This window comes from Sus scrofa, chromosome 6 (assembly GCF_000003025.6).
Source record: "Sus scrofa isolate TJ Tabasco breed Duroc chromosome 6, Sscrofa11.1, whole genome shotgun sequence".
Taxonomy (NCBI): domain Eukaryota; kingdom Metazoa; phylum Chordata; class Mammalia; order Artiodactyla; family Suidae; genus Sus; species Sus scrofa.
In genome coordinates, this window is record NC_010448.4 from 70,776,007 (window position 1) to 70,801,389 (window position 25,383).

At 46.6% G+C, this 25,383-nt stretch overlaps 1 protein-coding gene across 1 annotated transcript in view; it reads left to right on the forward strand.

The window, feature by feature from the left end:
* The window catches only part of PEX14 (peroxisomal biogenesis factor 14), a 134,204-nt gene that overhangs the window by 38,136 nt on the left and 70,685 nt on the right, over positions 1–25,383 (forward strand). Inside the window, exon 3 of the mRNA XM_003127561.3 lies at positions 15,034–15,118. Coding sequence (XP_003127609.1) covers positions 15,034–15,118 — 85 coding nt within the window. The remainder of the gene's footprint in view (positions 1–15,033; positions 15,119–25,383) is intronic.

Sequence of the window (25,383 nt, forward strand, 5' to 3'; positions counted from 1 at the left end):
GGGGTCCCCTCCTTGCCTGCCCCAGGAAGGGTCGAGAGCGAGGGCTCGCCAAAGACACCGCGCGCCTGGACACAGGGCTGCAAGCAGACCTGGAGCCTCCGACAGCCCCTCCCCCGATTGGCTTTGTCTCCTTGGCCGTAAGGCTGGTGTCCCCCCCCCCCCCGTTTCTCAGCCTGGTGCCTCCGCCCCTCCTCTGGGGTTTGCAAGGGGCTGGGAAAAAAATGTTTATCCTATGTATATATATATTTTAAAGATTACTCCTCTGTACTCCGTCCTCTTTTCTTACAGTTTGTATGTTGGGAAATCATCTTGTGAACCCATAAACTGTGGAGTAGAACACAAGTCTCAAGGACTGTCATTGGGTGCGTTTATAATATGCAGATTGCAGTTCCAATTAGATTGAAACCTCTATTTAGCAGAGTGGTTTTGTGAAATAAATAACTTGTGAAGAAGGCCTCCTATATATAATAAATACATATTTTTCCTTCCCTTGCCGGCACGGAGCTTCCTGCCTCCCAGACACTTGCCTTGAAATGCTGATTCAGAAGCAGGCGGCATCTTTGGGCTCTTTACACAAGACCTGCTTCTCCTTTGCTTTCCTGGCACAGGGATTTCATCCTTGATTTACAGTGCTCGGCTTGTCAGCGCCGGCGAAGGGGAGCTGGTGTGAAGGTCATCATGTCCCTTTTGTCCTCTCGGCGACAGTGAGGGGGGTGTTTCTCCCTGTGTGCCTGTGGAGGTAGTGGTGGGGTTCGGGTGCTCCCCCCACCTCCCCGTCCCTGCGAGTCGGTCAAGGCTCTGGCGTCTCTCTTGTCCACTCTCTGCCCTACCTGTCGTTCCACAGGGGGGTGAACAATGTTGAAAGCCTGATGGAGAATTTCAGGAAGAGCAGTGCACCGCCCAGTAGAGAGCTTCCTCTCAGCACCCGCCTGTTCACGATCCTCCCCTTCTCAGCCCAGCCGTGACCAACTGACAGATAATTAGCAGATCGGGCCCTCCTATTAGGCGAGTCCCAAGCTCTTGCTTTATGTAGGCCCTTTAGCAGCTCTGTGCGTATGGGTGGGGGTGCTCTAAGTGGTCCTAGCCGAGAGGGCAGTGAGTGCGGAGGGGAAAGCAAACAGAATGCTCTTTGGAAGAGAGAGTGCTTAAAAGGGGGAGAAGGGCAGGGAGGTGCCCAGCTTGAAAGCACCTGGTGAAAATACTTGGACTTGCAGGGTCGCGGGCCTGTCTCAGGGAGCCGTGAGCTGGCTTCTAATAGGATGCCTGATTACAAAGAACATGTTGAAGGCCACTTAGTCCCAGGTCAGGCTGTGCATTAAGCGCGCTAATCCTCTGCCGTAGCCCTGGACGGGAATTGCGAAATTGGAGGTACGCGGTGTATTGTGTTTCTGCGTTGGCATTCAGTATCTCTGGACAGATGCTGCTCGGTGTGGCTTTTTCTCAGCTACCCACCTTTTCTTCCTCCAGTGGAAAGAAAAAGTCATCATGAGACTTTTCTACCTACCAGTGACTTTGGGAACTACTCTAGTGCTTATTTCATGTTGTCACTTTTCTCCTCTTCATGACTCGGAATAGTGACAAGGAGCTAAATATAGCAGCATGTAGGGGCTACACATAGGCTTGGGTCCTTGGGCCTGGCATGTCGGAACAGAAATACCTAATTGCATCAGAACCACTCTAAGTTCATGTATGTGGAGCCCATCAAGCTGAAAGCATCCAGACAGCATCTGCTGTTATCAAATCACTCATGAGTCCAGCTAATTAAAATAGAGCTTCATTTTTCTGAACCATTGTTTGGCAGGAATTCGAAACGGGTCTAACCCAATTTCTGCGTGTTTATGAGCCTTTATTATATCAGAGGTACTTTTCTGTAAATGTACAGGGCAGCGTTAAATGAATTGATCCACGCAGTATCACTGTAGACGCACAGTGGACTTGCTAATGATTTCCCTTCCAGCTTTCTGGTTTCCAGACATACTCTTTAAAGCTTTATGTTCTCTCTATCCTCTGCTCTTTGTCCTCGGCTGTTTTTTTTTTTTTTTCCAGTTAACTTAAAATTTTTTCACCTTTTTTCTTTGAAAACAGGATACACTTTTTATTTGTTCCCTAGTGAAGTTTTCTTTTCCATTTCTCTTTGTTTTTTTCTTTTTTTCTTCCTCTCTTCCTGTTTTTGCTCTTCTTCTAGGGGGTGGGATTTGCCTTTTGTTTCTTGCTGCTTTCCAGTCCCTTCTTGCCTTCTGTCTTTCTCTCTTCTTACCGCTCCTCCCGTTTGCGTTTTCTTCCCTGCCGCTCCCCTTCCTCTTTCTCCTTTCTCTCTTCTTTCCACATCTTTTGGTTTTCCCAAATGAAAGGTTCTTGAGCCTTTGTTCCCATGTGCAAGGGTAAAGGGATCTGGTCTTGGGAGATGATGTCAGCCAGCCTGTCTTGCGTCTCTAGATTTGCTTGCATACTTTAAGTTTTTAAAAGATTTTTCAAACCACATCTGCTCTACTTTATAGTTTAATACTCCTACTTTGAAGATCAAAAGTACTGTAGAAATGCTCACTAATTATTCCTTGTAATACTTTGGGGAGTCCCTAAAGCAGTGTTAGTTCCATTTTACAGATGGGGAAGCAGAAATAGGAGAGGTACCTAACTCTCTGAGAGTCAGTGAGGAAGTAAATGACTGAGTTAGAATGGAGCCCAGGTCATCTCTGGCTTTGATTCCTGATTCCTCCCATCTGGGAGTTTACTTTTCTCCCCGTGGTGATCATGTATCTTTAAGATGAGACTGAGGGACTGCTATCCCCTCTCCTCCTCTCTTCGTGTCCTTGTAGCCTTCAGAAGTTTCCTTTGTAGTCTTCAGAAGCTGTTAAATGAATTTCTAGGTAATTCCTGGGAAAGAAGGAGGCCAAACCACTTACGGGCTGGTAAAACCCCCGTCCATTATAGACTCAAAGCAGAGCGCTCACTTTCTGTTTCCAGCAGCTTCCAGTAAGTGGGCCCACGTCACACACGAGCTGGCCCCGGTGATCATAGCATCGTAGGAAGCGCTGCCATATTTGATTGAATTTAGCCATTCTGGAATGACGTGCGTATGAAGTTGGCTCTTGCATTACTGTGGCCTTTATTATTGCTAATGCATTCTGACATTACAGGTGTGGCCTTGGCTCTCCCAGAAGGGGCAAGGCTGCTCTTACCAAGCTTCAGAGCAGAATTCATGAAGCCGTTGTGCAGTGAAACGGGCGTTCACATTTAGTTAATAAGCAGAATAGGGGAAATGCTTTTATAGAAAAGATAGCCAAGTGACAGAGGCCTGTCCGCATTTCTCACCCAGCATTGTTTCAAAAAGTGGATTAGTTAGTATTATTCGCTTACAGAAAACTAGAGTCAATGGATAGAAGGTTCATGAAAGTAGATTTCAACTCACTTTAAAGAAGGACTTCTGGAAATGAGTTGACACTCGTAAGAGCGAGAGTTCTCCATTCATCATAAGCATTCAAGTGGAAGTCCACTGATCCTTTGTCAAGGGGTCTTGTTTTATTTTGCCTGCATGCATGGCATGTGGAAGTTCCCGGGCCAGGGTTCGAACCCGTGCCACAGTGGTGATCTAGGCCCCTCAGCGACAATGCCAGATCCTTAACCTGCTGTGCCACAGGAGAACTCCTGTCGAGGTTTTTGCAGAAGGGAGTCCTAGATCACGCATGGGACTGATGGCTTGCCTCGACTTAGACTGTAACTGCAAAAGCAGCATCTTTGCTTGTTGTTGGTTTTTTAAGTGCCTGGTGTGCTGTGTGGACCCGGTGAATGCTTAGTAACTATTCATTATTTAATCTTTGGCTTCCTGTTTCTTAATCTAACTTGAATAAAAACTGTTTTTGTTCAGTTCAGGAAAACCTCCATCTCTGCCACCCTCCTGGAATGAGTCATTCTGGATAGCCACTTTTTCTAGATGGCCCTCAAGATCCATATGAAAACAAAACAAAACACTTTAAAACATTGGCTAGGAATTACATAAAATGGGTTATATGCTGTCTTGCTTTATCAGGCAGAGTATCTAAAATATAATTTAATCCTGATGACTCGGTATCATCATTTTAGATGTAAATGTTTGTATTGTGTCGTAAGTGTAGCTGTGTTTTCAAAACCTGTTGGAATACAGAGGTATGTGGTATCTTTGCCCTTCCTCTGAGTGATTCCACCTGTGCCCAGGGACCTCGCACTGATACACTTTTTGAGTTTTTTGTCTGCTTTTCATAGACGATTCTCTCCTGATATTTGTTGCCAGGCTTTTTCCACTATCTGGTCTTTGTTCTGTGAGTATCTCTTGCTAGCTGGCTCGTTTCTCCTTTCTCATTTGCAGTTTTTCATCTTCTGTGATTTGGACACCAGATAACTGAGCTTGTATATGAAATAAATAGTAAGTAGTGTGAATAAAACGTTGCTATGTGTAACGTATATGGAATCTGTCATTTCTTTTTTGGCAACAGCAGTTTTCTTCTTCTCTTTCTCCTTCCTCCTCCTTGATGGTTTTCTCCTTTTTTTTTTTTTTTTTTGGAACTGGATGAAATTGGAGAGCTGAGCTCCGGAATGGTTGGGTCTTGTCTTTGACCCTCCCTTGACCCTCACCCGTGTCCCTGGCCTAGGTATCACAGGCTGCCTGACGGAATCAGCTGAGAATTATTAAATGGTGCCACTTGGAGGGTCCAGAAGGCCATCTAGTGAAGTCCTTATTTTGCAGAAATGAAGGGATCTGAGGCACGGTGCGGGGTGGGAGGTGGCGTTTGGGGACACTTTAGCACCAGGGTTGAAGCTTTGTGCAGGTTTCTTGCGACTCCGCTTTCCACCCTGCCTCTCTGCCTGCTAACTTTGAGCACAGTGTGTGTGAATGAGGAATTAGAGGGTTTGTGGAAGATAAAATTGTGGAGGAAAAGTCTCTGCTTGCTGTTGGTTTAAAGTACATAAACCAAAAAAAGGCTTCTGTTTGTTGCAGTGTTTGGTCTTGTTTGCACTCAAGGCTGTTAGCGATATTGTAGGAGAAGCTTTAATCCTTTCATTCAAATTTACAAGAAATGCTGTTTCCTTTTAGTTTAAAAAAAAAAGAAAAGAAAAGTCCAAGAGAGCATTTGATTTGAGGAACCAAAAGTCTAGAAAATGTATCCGGGAGTCCTCGTCAATTTGGGGCATAATGAAATATAAAAAATACTCAATAAAAGCTCCTTTATTACTTTAACTGTTTAAATGTGGAGTTTTTAGCCATCAGGTTAATGTTTTGGTATCATTTTTTTATTTGATTGTGAGCACTTTTCCAGGTAGCTCTGCCACTCGAGCGCTAATCAGATTCCCCCAGATGAATGGTGCTAGCTGCAGCCTGACATCACCGCATTTTTGCTTCGACATTATTTTATTTGGTTTTCCTGTAAAAGTTAATAACTCTGTGTCCATGCGTTTAACCAGGGAAGAAGAGGGAGAGAAAGGACCATGAACAGAAAACAACGAGCAGTGTCTCAGGAAGCTTTGGCCAAACTGAGGAGACGTAGAGATTTTTGTGATGTCACAATATTTCACCCTGGCCTAGGTATTTCATGAGTAGGGTGTGGAAAATCAAGATTGCAGAGCAAAATGGTGCCTCACAATTATTCAGATAACAAAAAGGGAACCTCTGTCTGTTTCCCAGACGGAACTGGAAGGAATTAGAAATGAGTTGCCATTGATTGAGAAGAAGGTGGGGAGGGATTGATTGCTTAATGGTGAGCGCTGTTTAAAGTTTGTGTTAATTGTCAATGAATTACATGCTCCGTTTTGGTGACCAGGGTTGGTAAGAACATCAGCTGCAGGCAGAAAGCGCTTCCTTTTCACCTTCCCGTCGGAGGTAGGACCTCGAGGGAGAGCCTCATGACCAAGATGGCTCTGGTGTCTAATAGGCCTGTGTTAAACCACTCGTGTTAAGAGTGTGCTTGTTTGTGGGAGGCTGTGGCTGTTGATACTAGGAATGTTTATGGTGTTTCGTGAAAGGTCACTGAATGGTTCAAACCCATGACCATGACCAGTTAATTCTTTCTGTGTTCTGTGGGTGACTTTGCCGAGCTAAACATTTCAAAATTGGGAGGCGTCTGGACCGATACACCTCTTGATCTAGAATCTCTTCCGAATTTACGTCTTGCTGCTAAAGACAGTCTGTGGATACAGATCTTGTACAGTGGGTGGACGAATCGGTTCCACAGTCCTTATCTCGGTGCCTCTGAAAGATGTGTAAAAAGTGATGACTCATGCATCATCGGAGTCAGAGGCAAGGCTTGTCTTGCTTCTCTGTGCCACGCTCGTGTGGATGAGTTACTCCCCACATCGTCTAGAGAGGCGTGGCCTGTGTTAGATACCCCTTTCTTAGAAAACCGAACCTGGTCATCAGCTTATTTCACATGGCTGGGAGGTACACCTGAGGTCTGTCGCCTCATTTACTTCCAGAGCTGGGCACCCTGGTCTTCCTGCCTTGGTGGATGGCCTGTCCTCTGCACCCCAGAAGCCAGGGGGCTTGGGGAAGGGGGCCACTTTCCCCTCAGAGGAGCTGATTTCATTTGAGCCTTTGAATAGAAACAGTTTCTAGTCATCTTACTGTAAATTTGTTGATTTTGGAGGCTGCCAGTTTTCTCTATTATGAATCATACTCTTCTATTTTCCTCCTTAGGCCACAGAAGAATCTAAAATAATAGCAGGAACCAGGACTTGGTGGTCTTCTCTCCGTAGCCTGTTTTAACTGTTCGCTTTTATCCTGCTTTCCAGGGAATCTAAAGATGGTTTAGAAGCTGCCCACATGTGTCATTTCCAATTCTTTTCTTGCTCGCTTTTGGATTTGAACTGTTTCTGGGTTGTGACGACTTCTTTTTTGGTATTCAAATCTATTTTTTAACATTTAGTCTTTCTCCAGTTTTCCTGTAGGATGTCTGGTAGGAGTGCCGCTTAGCAGCTCCTTAGGGTTTTAATTTTTTGCTATGTATGGGGTGAGGGTAGATGGAATTCCTTGGAGTCCAGGAGCCCATCTTGCTGCCGTCAGAGCAGAAGGTGCTCAGCCGCCATGAAGGGACCCTGCCCTGCACCATCTGTGGTCATCTGGCCAGCCTCTCACCCTCAGGGTGACGTGAGGGTGTCCCTGTCCACAGCACAACCCTTCTTCTTTCCCTCCCTCCCCCTCCCACATCTCGACAGTGCAGGGCTGGCGAGCTTTCCCAACCTCCATCTGGCCCGACTTCAAAAGAAGTGGGAACTGAAGCTTCGCCTGCGGAGCATATGAAGGTGCTAGAGTTTGGGAGAAGTAACCTTCAGAAAGCATCAGATTCAGCCCGTGGTGGAGAGAAGGGGACTCGGGGATGGAGGCAGTGGTCTCATTAGGAAGGTCCCGGGTACCGTCTGCTACATATTTTTAGTGTCGGAGTCACCGGCCACCGTCACTGAGTGAGCTCACAGTTCTCCTGGGGAGCATCTTGGACACTGAGTCATTACATTCCTTTGGAGTGATTCAACTCAACAGCCTGACACCTTCATTAATTTTACAGCACGGAAGCCTGGGTGCTCTCTGCTTCCCCTTTAACAGTGCCCGGGAATTAGAAGAATATGGAAAATATAAAAGCAAGGGAAACTGGGAGAAGGAGCAGTCAGAAGACACCATGTGAAGAAATGGAACTCCTCGCCTTTTCTTGGGATCTCCTGGGACCGAGCGCCCAACTCTCGCCACATGTTGCTGGCACACGCAAACCTTTCTCTTTCTGTTCCTGGCACGCCGGCCAGCCCCCCGACTTGCAGCCAGCTCGCTTGCCTTCTCCGCTGAGGTCACTGCTACCGTGATCCGTGTATAATGGCATTTTCCTCCTCTTTTCAGTATGGAGGCTATTACGGTTTCTTCTCTAAACAGGACTTCAAACAATTTGCTGCCAGTTGGATTTCAAAGCCAAGGAAAAGGCAAATGTCATCCTTTTTTTTCCCTCTCCTCTTTGGGTAACTGCTTTGTTGGTTGCATCAAAAATTAGAGGGGCTGCTATCTAAATTCAGGTGGGGACAGGCATTTAAATTTGCTTTTCTGTCTGCCTAGAGGAGAAAGGCCTTTTCCTTCGCAACCTTTCCTAAAAAGGAGCTTTGATCTTCTCAACCCAGAAACAAGGGTTTTTATTTCCTCCACGGCATCCTGTGTGTGTGCACTGCAGCGCTTTCTGTGCCCGAGTTCCGGCTGCCCTCTGCATCAGCAGCTCCCTTTGGGCTGCAGTTGGCACCCAGAGTACTCTCCCAAGGCACCCTGATGTCCCTAAGATCACTGTCACTTGACATTAAATAGTGCTTGTTGGCTTTAGATGCTTTTTATTTCTAGAAGAACTAGTTTAATACAATAGCGAACCAATGACATTCTGACAAGCAGTTCATGCAATATTTTTAACTGGGGCCAAGAAGAAAATTTTAAATGCAGAGATATTTCACTTGGAAGGGTACTTTTTATGCCCGTGACGTCACCACTTTTCGTAAAGGCTTTGACTGCATGCATCCATATGTTTTAAGAGAGACTGGGGTCAATAATGCTTGCGTGGGAATTCCCTAAACCCAGATCGACACAACAGACCTTCACAAACACTATATTCTGTCATGTCAACTCCACCAGAGATATGTTGTTTCTGTGATGTGAAAAACAAAAGGACGGAGGAGAGCACAACAAAGGAAACTAGGGCCGGGCCCACAGCGTAATTAGTGTGGGGTTGTAACCCAAATCAACAAGGGGAAGGACACAAGGACAAAACCCAGGAAATTCCAAGTTGAAAGAGAGGCTCTTTCCTTTAACTCCTGGAGACCCAGGGCGCTTGCTAGCTCACTGCTCACCCAGGTGCAGGAGGCTGGCTCCAGTACAAGTCACTGTCTTTATTTTTGAACTTCCTGGCTTTTGTTGACTTTCCCGTCTATTCCCCCCTTGAGGTAAATGAAACGTACCTTTGTACGCGTACACGTGTGTCAATGGTAGATAAACGGGCAAGGAGTACCTCTTGATTTTGTAACCCTCAGAGAAATTCTGGGGGGGGTATCCCTGTCACTGTCATCTGTTCATTTTTAATGAGCAATTTTAAAAAATTGAAAATAAAAGAGGCAAATGAATAGGTGTTGAACCAGCCCGTGATATGTAAATGCCAACTAGTAATTACCCAAAACCTCAATTTTCATTCGGTTTCATCTTGCAAAACATTTCATTTTCCCTGGGTGAAAACACTTCACGGGGGCTCGAGAGTCAGCGGAGCGGCCGCCTGCGGCCTGCGCGGCCACCGGCCCCGGCTAGGGGGCACTTTGGCTCCGCGCTGCGGCCGCCTCCCGGGCAGCGCGTCCAGCTCAAGGTTATTCCCCTCTTGCCATTCCAGTGGTTTCGCTCGGAGCGGTGGTGGCGCCCCTCCCCCCCCAGTCTGGTTTTGGGGAGCCTTATTTGCCTCCTTGTCCTTGCAGAGGATCGTATTGAATGTTGGCTCCCCGAGGCTTCCTCTGCATATTAACTTGCCCCTCTCACCTGCTTGCTAGACCCTCGGCTCCTCTGAGTTGCATTTCACACTCCGAGAGCAGCTTTCTGCCAGACTCCTTCTCTCCCTTGGAGATTTCAGACGCAGCAGTCTCTGTGCTCTCTTTAGTGCTGCCTTTAGTGCTGCTCTTTTTTTGGGGGGGGGCCTTTTCATTTTGGTGGCTGGGGGTGGCTCTCCTCAACTGGAGCCCACCTACACATTTGCTCTCCCGCCACACTTAGGATGATTCTGACATTTCTTTTGCACGCTCATCGATTTTTCTCTCACTCTGGTTTAGGATCTGACACCCTTTGAGGGGTATTTGTGCAGCATCTTGGAATGTGGCTTGTGGTTGCCCTCCCCAGCCTGTCCCCTAGTTAGAAAGAGAGCATGTAGGAGTGAGAAAGAATGGAGAGCCTGGCTCGGACCATCAGCCGCAGATTAGAGAGGATTCTAGATGCAGAAAACCAGAATTATGTTGTCCTAGGACCCTGGATCCGAGAGTGCTTTGCCTGGAATCTCAAGGAACACGGCCTCTTTAGTGAGATATATAGCTTCATAATTAGCCCGTTGCATTTTTTCGCGAGTGCTAGCATCAGCGTTCTACGATGTGTGTCTCTGATTAACAGCTGCTTTGCAACTATTTCCTTGTGGCATCCATGACCGTATTTGTCAAGGAACTCCTGGCAGAGGACTGATTTCTTGCTAAAACACGGCGTTTCTGTTTGAAGAGGGTTCTCTCTCTCTCAGTACGGCTTGGCTTTTATAGTCCGTCCTTGTTAAAACTCTGGTTGGCTTTGGTCTAAGGCTTGTGAACAGGATTCTGGGTATCTATCTACTTTAGAGTACAAGCGGAGGAACCTTTCACAGGCAATTTAATCTTGTGAGCCGAGCACGTGTGGCGCTGCAGCTCCAGAATGGGGTTTCGGGCCTGCATGTCGGTCACTTTCTTTTGCCCTCTCATTGTGATCTCTCTGGGTGACAAAAGGACTTGGCTTTGGTTGTTGGTGTCATTAATTTTTGAATATTTTTAATATTTTAAAATGGCTAATGAATGCTCACATTTTAGGAGAGAGATGTGTATGTCGCACACAGGAGTGCCGGAATTGGTGACATTCCAAATAAGTGTCACTGAAGACAATGCATCAGGTTTACGTGTCAGGTGCAAAGTGCTAAGGCTCCCTCCAACCCCAGGTTGGTTATTAAGCCAGCCCTGTTCTCCCGTCCCCCTTGTGCAGAAGATACAGTGTGTGTTCTGAAGACGACGGCGTGCGGGTTTCTTGGAGGAGAGTGGAAAGCACCTAGGAAGCACCTCTCAGTGAGGAGTGTCAGGGAGCTCTGTCCTCCTCACTGGGCATTGCTTACCCTACACAACGCCTTAAACAGCACGCAGTGCACCACGCATAGTCCCCGAGTGTGCTGTAGTCCACTGATTTATACAGTTACAAATCCTGGTCCCTCAAACACACATCTCTTTCAATTGGCCAGTCATCTCGGATCCAGCCTGAAGTCCCTTCTTTTTCCCTGGGTTGCTGGCAGTCACTCCAGCGTAACCACCGCCAAGACGAGAATTTGCTCCTCTTTGTACCTCGGTTTTACCTCTGGCTTGAAGTGAACGGTGAACATTAGCAAAATGTCCCTAGAAATGTGAAGTTGATGGTGACAGGGTTATCTTTTGCTTTGGCTCTGGGGTGGGTGGGCGGTGTGGGGGGAAGCCGGCCATGGGGCCATGGGGATGGGGGTGGTGGGGAACTTTGCTTCCGTTTTCTTCTGAGTTTGTCATCTTGATTTTTATGATGTCAGCTACTGGTGATTCACGGTGCTCTCTTTAAGAACGCTTTGAATACAAGAGAAGGGAGAGGAAAGCGGATTCCATATTTATCACGGACTCAGCACCAAGTGGCTTCAACAACGGCATCAGATGCTTTGCACCAGAATTTTCCCCGGCTTGCTGCACGCCCACAACATGTGCAATAAAGTTCCTGTCTCCGTTTTACATCTTTGACATTGAGGCGGAAGATTTGGCCTGAATTTATGTAATTTAGTTGGGCACCAATATAACCCATGAATAGTCACATTCATCTCCTAATTAGAAAATCAAACGATAATACAGGACGGGCTGCAGGCGCCCCATCATTTCATCCAACAAAAGCATGTTGTGTGTGTTGGCCCTCTGCAGAGGAAAGAGTCAGCTGAATTGCTTCATGAAGTTAATGAAAAGTGCCCAACAATAGTTGAATGAAAGATGCAAGCCAAGTGCGCTGTCAGTTATCTAGTGTCTTCGGATCTCCGCATTGTGGGGAAAGGTCTTGGGAAATCTTTTACCATCCGCGGGTGACTCATAGGGCTTATCACTTTCTAGGTTGGATGGGCCCTTTCCCCACCTTTCGAAGTGCCAGGTCCTTAGGCGGAGGGAGGAGAAGAGTAACGAGTAGCCGAAGAAACAGTTAGTGACGGAGGGAGGCTTTCAGATGTTCACACTCCCATGGAGCTGCTTATCTGGGCATCTTTCTTATAAGGCACATTATGTTGAGGCCGTTAGTTGGATGCTCTATATTTTTGCATCTGGCGTAGTGATATCGGCGCTGTTAAATATGAGACTTGCCTGTCGCCTGCATTTTCAGACACAGATCAAGAGGAACATAAACAAGCCCCAACTATGCTTTATGTGGGTGTTTGGCGGTATTATTTTATATGGCTTGAAATTAGTGAGTGGAAACTTTAAAAGAAATTGTTCATATTTTTGCAAGTTTTAAGTGTGCCGGGACTTTGTCAAATTCCCGTTAAAATAAATATGTCAATTTCACCTCTCTTCCGAATTCATTTATCTTGCTTTTTTAAAAGGTGTTTTCTACTTTACCTGATGTTTAAATTGGATTCGCTCGTTTATGCTGTTCTTTGCTATATCCCCCACGTTTTTCTTAAATGAATTACTAATGACAGAGCACTCCATCATTCCCTCTCTACAGCCACTTTAAGGAAAGCATGGTGATCTAAACCTTTTAACCTATTAAAGATGATTTTTCCCAATTGAATCAGACCCACCACAGGTGTAATAACTAATCATTTAAACTACACCTGCTATTATGTATTTTTAAGCCATTATGCGTGTTGGATAGATGATAATTCATGTTTATTGCATTGTCCGATGGATCCGTTTTGCCTACACTAGGCTGATTAATGTATTTAAAGAAATAAGAGATGCAATTTTTAAAAAAAATTGATGGAATGCGCCAAGCACTGCATTGAGTGCACCATTAAACCCATCAGAACTTTGCTCTCTGACCAGAAATGCATATACCAAGGACTGTATTACAAAAGCAAGGTGAAACCTGTGCATTTTAGTGGTAGGGTTCTGTTTTCTTTCTCGGTCATGGAAAATTTTGGAAGGATGAAGGAGAGGTTTATGCTTAACTACCGGCGAATGACAGGCGCTGTGCTGTGAGCATCTACGCCTTCAGACCTGCTTGTCCACAGCTCCTCTGACACCTGGTACACAGGGCATGGCGCGCGGAGCCTGCCGCACGAAAAGAATGCTCTCACTGTCTTGTGTGTTTCTGAAGGTGCATTTTTTCTCCAGGTGAAGAACAGTCATCCCCGAGCCATCTGAGCCTTGACCCCATGGGGCTTGGGATGGTGTCACTGTCCACCTCTTCCAGGGCTGGGCCTCTCCTCTCGTTTTCCTCTCCTTCGCCACCTCCCCTTCCCACGTCTCCCCTTTCTCTTTGGCCTTCCCTTCTGTTCCATCTCCTCTGCTTGTCCGCCGCCACCGCCACCACCACCTTCTCTCCTCCCGTGCCCTCCTGGCCCCATTCCCTTCCCTTTTTCTCTCTTCTTTCTTTCCCTTCTCCCATCTCTTCATTAGAACACATCCGTTTTGTGGGTGTTTGTCAGATTCTTCTTGATGTGGGGGCTGCCCGAGATGATGTGGGTTGAGGGGCTCCGGGGGTGAATATCCAGTTTGAGGTTCTAGAATCTTGAGCATTGATTTTTCTCCAGTCCGGTACTGGTTGGTCAGCACTGCAGTTCATGATGGTGTTCTTTGCAGGGTTGGACAGATTCTAACCAGTCTCAAGGCACACTCACGTGTCTTATCACTGCCAGGCCCATAGCCGGAGGCCTGGGTTACCTAAGTTGGTCCTTGAGGGAGAGTATCTGAGGCAAGCCTCCCGTGGAGGGGTCGCGGGGAAGATGTGTAAGGGGATCGCCCTGACTTTTTTCTTTCTGATATAGCCTCATATCTTTCGTTACCCAAGAAGTCTGTCTGGTCTCAAGATTAAATTCGTAAAATATTGGAAGAGAATATCTGTAACATGTATTCCATTCGTAGTCCCAGTTCTTTCTGATTGAATCTCTGTTCAACTGCTAGCCTTAGTTTGAAGGATCTTAGAAAACTTCCTTATATTGGCCCCTTAGAAATTTTTTCTTTCAGCAGCAACTGGTGAGTGAACTGCAGGGCCTGTTGGCTTTACCTGTACCTTGAAACGGGATTATTCACTTGGTTTTGATGAGATGAGTAGTGCCAGTCATTTCCAACGGCCCCTTTCCTATGGGGCCGGGTGGCATTTCCCACCCGGCGGCCTCGTGTCGGGTGGAGGGCAGACAGGCGGTTGCACACGCAAGCTTTGTGTGTTCAGTGACGTGAAGGTTAATGCCGTCACCAGTTTCCCATCCATCCTCTACTTGGCCCATTCGCAGAGATGAAGATTTCATTGAATAATATCATCTCCCAGAGGTCAGCAGCTAATCTGTCATTCTGTCAGCTTTTAGCCATGAAACCCCAAAGTTTGTCCTTCGAAGGCTCTTCAGAATTCAGCTCCGTTGCCTGAGAGGGGCCAGCACGAGTGGCTCTGTGTGTTGTGTCTCAGACGGCCCTTCCCCACCGGGCCGTGCTCAGGGCTCTGCCAGGCTCTGCAGAGGCAGCACCATCTCTTCCCTTCAGATGTAAGCAGTATCGTTGGGGAGGCAGGGTGACCCTTAGGAAACAGTATAATTACGTCTTCAACTATATGGTAGGACACACTATAAGTACTGAAGAATTTAAAAGGATTGGGAGATCAGAGGTGGCTTGTGACTTAGGGAAGGCGCCGAGGATTGAGAACATTCTACAGAAGGGCTGGGCTGCTGCTTCTGCTGTGTATGCGTTTACTCGGAGGCAGGAAAGGGAGGCCTTCTAGAAAAGGGCGTAGCATGGGCACAAGTGTAGTGTCGTGGATGCGCATGGCCAGAGAGGGCTACCTGCCGAGGAGTGAGAAGAGTCAGCTCCAACGGGGAGAACAGGAAAAGATTATTGCAGGTCTTAAGAGCTAGGCTGAGGGGATTAGATTTGATAGAATCAGATGCAGGAAGCTAGTGGGAGGTGGGGAGCCCACAGTCTTTTATCTGAGCAGATTTTAAGTGTGAGAAATAACTGGTTATAAATGTGACCACAGTATTATGCTTATTTCTGTGGACCTGGGATCTGCTTGTAGGATTTTTTAATCTTGAAATGCAGACTCTTGCACTTTACTTTTCTTCTTTGTTTTATCTGCCTTCCCAGATTGCCACAGCAGTGAAGTTTCTACAGAATTCTCGGGTCCGCCAGAGCCCACTTGCAGCCAGGAGAGCATTCCTTAAGAAGAAAGGTACAGGTTCCCCGTGGCCGTGGAGAGTGGCCTGCAGAAAGGGGCGGGGGACAGGGCAGGTGGAAGCCACAATATTGGTGAACGACCTCCTGTAGCTGCCCCCCTGGGGTTGGGGTGGGGTAAGGGAGGCCCCAGGGGACTGCTGCCTCTCTCTGTACAGTAGGGCGGAGAGTTGAGAGGATTCAGGTAGTTGAGCACCAGCTGTGAGGCCGACGACTTGGCCCAGGACAGCCTGGCATGGGCAGTGTTCAGCAGCGGCGGCAGCAGCAGCAGCAGCAGCCGCCGCCGCCGCCGCCGCCACCCGTTGAATGAGACTCTGGAGGACTTCTGCTTTCTGGTCTGTTCTTCTGATGATGACCCTGGCTGCAGAATGACTGACTTTAGGTTAGGAGGTCAGCCTCGTCAGGAAGAATGAGGAAGAAAGAGATGAAGGACGAGGGAAATGAGATGACTAAACAAGGTCAGCTTAAGGTCAAGCGTGGGGTCACTCTGATTTACGGATTGAAGGGGCAAATTACTGGTTTTATGGTATTTCTGTAAGCAGGGATTAAATAGATCTTGACAAATTCAATATTGTCTGAAGCAGACAGAATATATTTTGGTTTTATTGAAATTTAGGATACATTTCTTTTTTTGTGAAATACATAAACCCCCCCAAACAAACCAAAAAAGAAATCTGACTTTTCTCCTTTGAACATTCAATTTTCTGGAAAGCTAGGACGTTGTTTAAAGCCTTTTAAATACCGTAAGGGAGGAAAGTGAGTGTCCTCCCCCCCGCCCCTGCCCCTGCCCCCCAACAGAACTCTTTCTCACAGAGGCTGGAATGTCAGCCTCAAAATTCTGGGGTTTGGGGTTTACGTCATTAGTGGCTGAAAAGGAAGATGGCATGGTGTGGGGGTATCTCCTAGGTCTGCCCCATGGTACCCCAGTGAAGTGATGCTGCAGGGCCAGGTCCCAGGTGGCGCTCGTGGGGCTTGGGCAGCATCAGCCCAAGCCTTTCACTCACAGGCAGCTGTTTAGAGGAACCTCAAGGCCGGTCCCTGTGGCTGAGTTGGTAAGGGCGCTGGGCGCTTCCTGGCAGCATCACGCTGGCTCCGCATCAGCAGGAGATTATTAAAATTTGGAGTGCGTCGGCCGCCCCTCCACTCCGCAGCCATCATGCCGTAAAAGAGTTTTTCCTTGAAATATGTGTACCTATGGGGAGTAATTAATCATAAAAGCTTGGGGATTTCAGCTCTCTCATCAAAGCATTGAAGCTGGGGAAAGCTGAGCCTAAAAGCCGTGCTGATTACCCGGGGTAACCTGAGACAAAATCTATGGTTGCCGAGAGATCCTTCGCCCCAGTATATTGTGCAATATTATAACTGCCTGATCTTCTCTTCCACTGGCAATGACCAGTTATTCCTCATTTTCTCTCAAACGCAGCTGGGTTAGAATTTCATTTGCAGAAGGTATTTAGAGCAATTTAGAGACAAATGTCTCTGGTGTTTGCTCGGCACTTCCCTACTGCAGGCTTTGCTGAGCAGTTTGAGTATCAGGAGCTCCATCTAATCTGTTTAATTTTAATAAATCCCTGACTGGGAGAGGGAGAGAAAGAGAAAAAAAAAAAAAAGAGAGAGAGAAACTCTGGGCCAAATAATACTTTTGAGTTAGTTGGCTAATCATTACTGTAGAGAGGAAACTGTTTGGTATAATTATTATTTGTTGCTCCTTTAAAAAATAACAACAATCAATTAATTCAACTGAGAGTGTTTACCCTGTGCTGAGAACAGAACAGGCAAAAGCCCTGCCCTCTCAGAGCTTAAATTCTACCGGGGAAAGGAAGACAAGTCAACAAATGAAAAAAAACAGAACATGTGGTTTGTCAGATGGCCGGGCGCCATGGAGGAGAAGCGGCTGGGCTGTGGGCTGGAGGGGCCGGTGCTGTGTCCGACCGGGTTGCACTCCTGCACGAGGTGCATAGAGGGTGTCCCTCAGGGAGGATGACATGTGAACGAGGACCCGAAGGAGATGAGTGCTTGTTAGCGAGCAGAATTCCTCCTCGACCCCCAGCGTGGCTTAGAGTTTTTAGAATTTTAGGCAGCAGCAAACTTGAGAGGCACCCTGCCTGTTTCTTCCTCTAAAGAGAACCACAGGCGTTTAGCCCGCACTTACACCCGGGATCACTGGACTTAATCACCCACCTCCATTATCCTCTAAAATGCTGCTTCAGTCAGTAATTATCTATTTCCGAGTTGAATCCCAATAGGGTAAGTTCTGGCAGGACCTTTTCTGGGCAAAGAATTCCAAGGTTTGATGGGCGTCTGGGGAAGAAGAGCCCTCTGTGGATTTAAACTTCATTTTTTAAATTTCCGGCTGTTCCTAGGGTCAGGCGTACGCGATCAGTGTAGCTTGGCACCATCTCTGCTGGGTGGGCGGGGGCCCTGGGGGGAGCAGCTTTTGTAAAGGAGCTTGCAGCTGCCCTGTCCCCAGCAGCGAGTGGGAAGGAAAAGAAGCTGGTTCACTGGTCTTTGGGGCTGGGGAACGTGTCTTGAGGGGAGGGACCAAGGTCCTGGCATCCTCCGGCATGTCTCCCCACAGGACTCATTGCAATGGTGGGTTGGAGTGCTGGCTTTGGGCGAGCTCACAGCTACTGTAGTCTTGGCTTTTCCTAGCAAATGTCACTTCAGGGAATTGCAGTGGAGCATTGCCTTGAATTATAATCTTGACTTTTTTTTTTTTTTTTTAATAAACATCTCTTTCCTGAAAAGGCAGAGCTAATTTTGTTTTTCTTTTAATATTATTTAATATTTAATATAGAAATTGAGGTCCCTGTAGTGCATGTCAGTTCAGTGGAAAATGAGGGTGACTTTAGGCACATCCGTGGTGTTTGTTTTATCGTGAAGCCACAGCCCAGAGCAGGGGCTTCATCCCATCCCTGCACCTGACAGGTTAAATGTGTGCTCTCTGATTTCAGGGGCCGGGGTGGGGAGAGGGAGTGAAAGCTCTTCTACAGATGGAAGAGCATTGGTTTGCAAAGGTCTTTGGTGTTTGTGTTTTTTGTTTTCGTTTCTTTGAGATCTCTTTTGGATGCTTTAAAGTCGGAATATGGAGTCATTAATGAGAAACATGAAGTTATTAGAATCATTTATCATTTTCTTTGAAGCTTGTACTGCCAGTTTGTGTAATTTACAACATTTCTTTCTTTTATCGGGAATTTTTTGGATGAAAGAGAAAAGCAGCTGTTCACCTTCAGAGTATTAGAATAAATGTTTTTGTTTTCCTTCCAACCGCTTGATTCTGCAGATGACATCAGCTGGAGAGCCAGCCACACATGAAGATAATTGGACTGTGTGTGGGGTTTAAGCCCTCATAGAACTGGTCTATATATAGAAGCAGTTCTTGCCAGGCAGGCATCCTATCTGGGGCTTTAAGCAGGCTGCAATCCAGGAGGTTAGAGTAACTTGAAAACAGCAGTAGAATCAGTCCAGAAAGTTAGAAGTTTGGACATTGTTGCCAGTAGGCTTATGCAGATCTGACACCCTGTCCAACCACAAAATGCAGGAGGCAGTCTGCCTCCAAACACGTTTGGCAGTCTGAGTATACGGCGGGTAAAAGCGATGCTTGCTTGTGGCGGGTGCCGGGATAGATGAGGTAGGGGAAGGAAGCATTGCCCATCAGCTTCCCCTCTGACATCTGTTGCAGAACAGGATTCTAGAAGGAGGATGAGCATCATCCGCTTTTCTCTGTGATTCTGCATGGCGGGGCCTGGGTAGTGCTGGCCAACCCTTGGGCTTACAGTGTCCTTGTCACGCGTGTTAAGTCAAGGGCTGTCCTCTTCCTGATCTAACGGACAGATCAGGGGTCAGGGATCGTGCAGGTAAGTGAAACAAGAAGAACACACCGCCATGCTCTCTGGTTCTCAGAGGTGAAACCAGATCTGATCTTTCTTCTGTTCCTGGAAGCGGAACCCCCAGGAGCAAAACTGCCTCCTTGCTGGAAATGAACTTGAGGAAGAAACCTGACGGTCTCAACCTTGGTTGTGGGGTAGAGGTGAAGGGCTTCTCTCGCTGGAGTATTTTAAGGGGGAGTGACTTCTTACACAGATTTCAATTTAACTCTCTTTTATTACTTTTCTTTTTTATCATTTACATCCATTTCATGAGGTAGTTTGCATGTCCTTGAATGGAATCTCGTTACCATGAAAGCTTTTTTAGCATTGATTTCATAACAGTCTTAATTTAATAGCTCCATCATTACTGAGTAGCTCTGGGAGTGGGGCCCTGGCTTTCCAGGTCACTGACCTTTTAATTACAAACCTTGTTCTGATGGCCAGGTTATCGACTGGACAGCTCCCAGCCTGTGCCCCCAGGATGAAAACGAAAATAACTGTTTCCTCCCCATCTCCAGGAAAAAAAAAAAAATTGTAACCTCATGTGTTTCTAAAATTAATTTTCTCCTTCAGCTTTGCTTTATAATTAATTCTTTAATGTGTCTTAGGAAAGCCAGAGTATTTTTATAACGCTGTTTTTTCGAGCTCGGGTCCAGCAGATCGCTTGGTGGGGGCGGGGAAGCGGGCCGAAGGTCTTGCCAGCTATCACCCTGTGCTTGATTGTGGCCCATTTCCTCATCCTCAGAAACTCCTGCGGCTGAGCTGGAAAGAACAGTATCGGCTCTGTGTGGGGCTCTCTGGCCCTTCTGAGTCTTTGTTAGAGAGGCATGCTTATGGCATCACGATTTAGATTCATTCCTGTATTTGCTGGAGTAATCGAGCCTCATGTATTACAGAGATTTGAAAGAGACTTCCTGTTCTGAGAAAAGACCAGGATTGGATGAGTTTTCGTACTGTCTTACCTCTCTGTTAACCTTGGGTGACTGGGGCCCTCCACGCTGGGTTCTGTTCGGTTAGGAACTTGGGTTGATCCAGGTTCTCGCTTACTGATGGTGAAGAGGGAGAGAGAAAGGAGAGGACGGCGGCCAGTAAGTAGGGTGGCCATCGGTTTTGGTTTGCCCAGGACTGTTCCAATTTTTGTTTTAGTTTTTTTCCTTTGGCCATGCCCACAGCATGCGGAAGGTCCCAGGCCAGGGATCGAACCCTAGCCATAGCGGTGACAACGCAGGATCCTTAACTGCGAGGCCACCCAGGAATTCCAGGACTGTCCCAGCTTTGTTACTGGGATTCCCACATCCCGGGCGGCCTCCCGGGCCTGGGCAAACAGGTCACCAAGCCTTCCTTGGGGGTGAGAGCTACTGTGAGACAACACGGAAGCTGGGGGAGAAGTCCACTCATAGTCGGTCCCCGTGAGGTCAGCTCACCGTCGAGTGGCATCTTCCTGCTCTTGCTCTGGCCCTGCCCCTGTGTGGCTCCAGCGCGGAGAACCTCTGGGCCGGGAGGCTGTGCCCCGCAGGTGAGCGAGCGCTGCCGGAGCAGACAGGGCGTGTGTGGCAGCCACGCTTGTTCCTGAGGATGATTGAGCATCTCCATCCATCTGTTGTGAGTGGACCAGCTTCCTTCCCTGCCAGTCTTGCATCTGCATATCCGTCACCTGCTGTTCTGGACCAGCCTATTCATCACCCTGACGGGTGTTCCCCCCATCAATTTTCCTGCTCCTCTCGTTATCCAAACTTGTCTTGAACTCCACAGATTTTGCTCAGCATCCAGAATGAGAAGTAAGGCAGTTAGACCAGCTGAACGCTGTGGTTTCTCCATCTGGGGGGTGGGGAGAGCTGGTAACACTTGCTCCCCCCAGACGGCTGAGTTAAGTAGGTTTCTACATTTCACCCTGCAATGGGGGGTCAGCGGCACAGAGGAACTTGGGGGAAAAACAGCCCTTCTTCATTTACTGAGTTGTTTTGAGGTTTTCTCTGAAAATGAAGAATGACTCTTCTTACATGCCTGCAGCAATGCTACAAAGAAAAGCAAAGTGATGCTGTCATGTACAGTAGTAGTATTTTTTTAAGTTTTTCGTCTTTTCTTTTTTGAAAAGGTAAGATATTTACATGGTTTCAAAAATGCAGACAGTAAAGAAGGCTAGACAGTGAAGACTGTTTCCTGTCATCTCTAGCCCCCCCAACCCCCCGCATCCTCTTTCCCCAGAACGCTGCTATTAGAGGTTTTTATGTAGCATTCCAAAGATGATCTAGCCATATGACAGCACGTTAATATTTATTAACAAACACTTTTTAAATACAATTGCAGCATATTTCTTGCTTTATCTTACACTTGCAATAGTGTCTTGCCACTTTAATGCATATAGATTTGCCTCACTTTTTGATGGCTGCATAGTATTCCAGTGTCATAATCTTTTTTTTTTTTTTTTTTGCATCAGTCCCAAATTAGTGGATATTTAGGTTGACATTTAAGTCTTTTGCTGTTTCCAACCATGCCTCAGTGAATGTTCTCGTGTGTGTGCTGGTGAACATGTGTTAATTTGACACTGAGCTAAATAAAGTCAAAGCATTTTCTATGTGGTAAGTAGGCTGTGCTCTGTTTTTCTTAAAAATTTCAGGAGATCACGTCCCTCCTCCCCTCAAAAGAATACAGAACCATTTTATAATATAAACATGACTCTAGGTAGGAAGAAATTTATAAGTGAAAAAAGACATTTAATAAATTATTATTAATGGAGTTCCTGTCGTGGCTCAGTGGTTAATGAACCCAACTAGGAACCATGAGGTTGCGGGTTCGATCCCTGGCCTTGCTCAGTGGGTTAAGGATCTGGCGTTGCCATGAGCTGTGGTGTAGGTCACAGACGCGGCTCGGATCCCGCGTTGCTGTGGCTGTGGTGTAGGCCGGCAGCTACAGCTCCAATTAGACCCCTAGCCTGGGAACCTCCATATGCCGCTGGTGCGGCCCTAGAAAAGACACCAAAAAAAAAAAAAAAAAAAAAAAAGCCAAAAAAACCCCAAAACAAATTGTTATTAACATTTAGCACAGATTTGGATTCTGAGGGGATGTTCTGGCCATTGGTTACATAAAAAAATGCTTTTTTTTCCCTAAAACAATCCCTTTTTACCCATTTTTTGAAGGGGTGGGACGCATAAGTTTAAATTTTGATTCAAAATAAATATTTGCATAAATAGACAGCTTTGGAAACTGGAAAGTTAGTATCTGTTTTCCGATGAAGTACAGCCCTTCAGCATCTGTAGGGGGTTGGTTCCAGGACCCCAAGGATATCAGAACCCACGGATACTCAGGTTCCTCATGTGAAATGGTATTTGCATATAACCGACACGATCCTCTTGGACACTTTAAATCATCTCTAGGTTACTTATAAAACCCAATAAAACGTAAATGATGTGTAAGTAGTTGCTTGTGCTTGGCAAATTCAAGTTTTGCTTTTTGGAACTTGCCGGAATTTTTTTCCCCTGAATACTTTTGATCCATGGTTGGTTGAATTTGTGGCTGTGAGACCCATGGATATGGAAGGCTGGCTATATACACTCGTCCCTGATTCCAAATGGGATTGGTTCCAGGACCCGCCAAGGACACCAAAATCTGTGGAAGCTCAAGTCCCATATTCCGCCCTCTGCATCCGAGTTCCCCATCTGTGGACTCAGCCCACCTCGGATCGTGTAGTACTATTTGATGTGCAGTACATGTTTTTTTGAAAAAAATGTGCACGTACGTGGACCTGCACAGTTTAAACCTGTGTTGTGCAGGTGTCCGCTGTATGGCTTACTTTTCTTTTGTTGTTATTGGATGTATTATGAGTCCTGGGCCATTGGTTATGGGGTCAGCCTTTATTTAGTACCTGTTGTGTGCAGAGTATTAATGCCTTAGGCACTTCATGAAAGGAAGATGAAGTACTTGTTTTACAGAACAGGAGGCTCATTAGAAGGAGCTGGGACTGGATGCTGAGGGCTTATCCACCGTGTCCAGGGATATCCGGGAAATAGAGCAAGGCCTTGGACGTCAGCACAGTTTGACGAGGGCGCAGTGGAATATAAAGCCCAGTGGGCCCGTGAGCCCCTCAAGGGTGGTGACCGTGTCTCACTCTTCCTGGCATCCTCAGCATTGGTGGAGTGGCCTCACTCAGGCTGGTCAACGAGGGGTTAAGGGGCTGGATGACGAGAGTTAGACACTTACTGGGGAGTTTCAAGTGGATGTCAGTATTTCTTCAGCCTGCAGTTTATTCATTTATTCAGCCCTGTATACGTGTAGGTAGTTTGAGAATCACTAATGACCCATATGTTTTTACCAATACTCCAGTGTTTACAGAAGCAGTGTTCATATGCAGTTCTTTTGTCTTTAGTCTTATGGAATCCAGTGGCAACACTCTTTTTTCAAGGTTGCTTAGGTCAGCAGAGCTCAGTTTTGACACTGAGGGAGGCAGTCGGTGTAAATGGTCAGAGAGGTGCGGGAAGGGCACCTTTAGTGGAGGCTCGTGCAGAGACGTGGGTGCAGTTAGCTGGCTCTGCCCACGGGGTCTTCGAGGAAGAGAACTGGGGTTGGTTGAGATGGGCAGGGAGGGAGGAGCTGGCGCTTGAACTCCGTTGTTTTTTTTGTCTTTTGTCTTTTTATAGCCACACCTGCAGCATATGTAAGTTCTCAGACTAGGGGTCGAATCAGAGCTGTAGCTGCTGGCCTCCACCACAGCCACAGCAACGCAGGATCTGAGCCGAGTCTGCAACCTACACCACAGCTCACAGCAATGCTGGATCCTTCACCCACTGAGTGAGGCCAGGGACTGAACCCGCAACCTCATGGTTCCTAGTTGGATTCGTTTCCTTTGCGCCACGACGGAACTCCTGGACTCAGTATTCTAAATAACAATTTGCAGCACTTTTCCTCTCTTTTTCTTTTCTTTTCTTTTTTTTTTAAGGTTGTACATGCAGCATATAGAATTTCCTGGGCCCGAGGTTGAATTGGAGCTGCAGCTCGGGCCTGTGCCCCAGCCATAGCAACATGGGCTCCAAGCCACATCTGTCACCTATGCTGCAGCTGGCAGCAATGCTGGATCCTTAACCCACTGAGTGAGCCCAGGGATCGAACCTGCATCCTCACAGAGACAACATTGGGTCCTTAACCCACTGAGCTGCAGTGGGAACTCCTTGACAGCACTTTTTCTTTTTAACTTTTATTTTATTTTATTTTTGGCCACATCCATGGTAGATGGAAGTTCCCAGGCCAGGGATCGAACCTGTGACAAGGCAATGCAGTGACAACGCCAGATCCTTAACCTGCTGTGCCACAAAGGAACTTCCAACAGCACTTTTTGAACCAGTTGAAACTCCATGAAACTGTATTTGAGGCCATTACTCTGGGCTCTGCATTTAAACTGAGTTGGCTGGCGGTCATAAGACCAGAAGAAGGTCCTGCCAGGTCCATTGTTAGCTGTGGAGGATGTGGGCATGGAAGATAGCAGTAGAAATGGAAATAGAAATGACTGCACATTTATGTAGAGAACGTTATGGCTTACAAAACACATAGATTAGTTAATCTCACTATAATCCTCTATGTAAGAGGCACGTTAATAGATACTCGTTGAATGGATGAGTACATGATTTAATGACTCTCCCATTTTACAGATGAGGAAACTGAGGCTCAGAAAGGTCAAGCAGTGCAAATTAGTGGCAGAAATAGAACTAGGACTATGTCTTCTGACTAGAGTTCTTTGGACTGTACCTCTGGAAAGGAAGGACAGACCGCAGACCTTTAGAAACAAGCAGTAAGCCCTGTTCAAGAGTAGACTGGATGTGTGAGGTGAGGGAGACAGGACCAGAGATGCTCCTCAGGGTTGTTTTATTGTGTTAAGCAGCTTTATTGAGGTATAACTGACATGCGTGGGACTATACATATTTGATTTGTACAATTTCAGACTTTTGACCTGTGTACACATACCTGCGAGACCATGGTTGTAATCAAGGTAATGAACACACTGATCCTCCTCCAGGTGTTTCTCATGCTATTTCCTAATTCCTTCCTCCTGCCCCCCTTCCCCCAACATGTCCTGTTTCCCAGGCATGCATGGTCATGCTTTCTTTCACTATAGATTTGTTTGCATTTTCTAGGGTTTTATGTAAATGGAATCATATAGTGTGATCCCTTTTCTGGTCTTTTTTTTTTTTTTTTTCTTTTTAAATTCAGCACGACTATTTTGAGATGCATCCATGTTGTTACATGTAGTAGTGGTTCATTCCTTTTTCTTGCTGCATAGTATTCCATTGTTTTGATATACTATGGTTTATCCATTCATCTGTTGATGGACATTGGAGTTGTTTCCAGTTTTTAGCTATTAAAAATAGAAGCTGGCTATTAATAAATCTTTGTAGGGACCTATAAT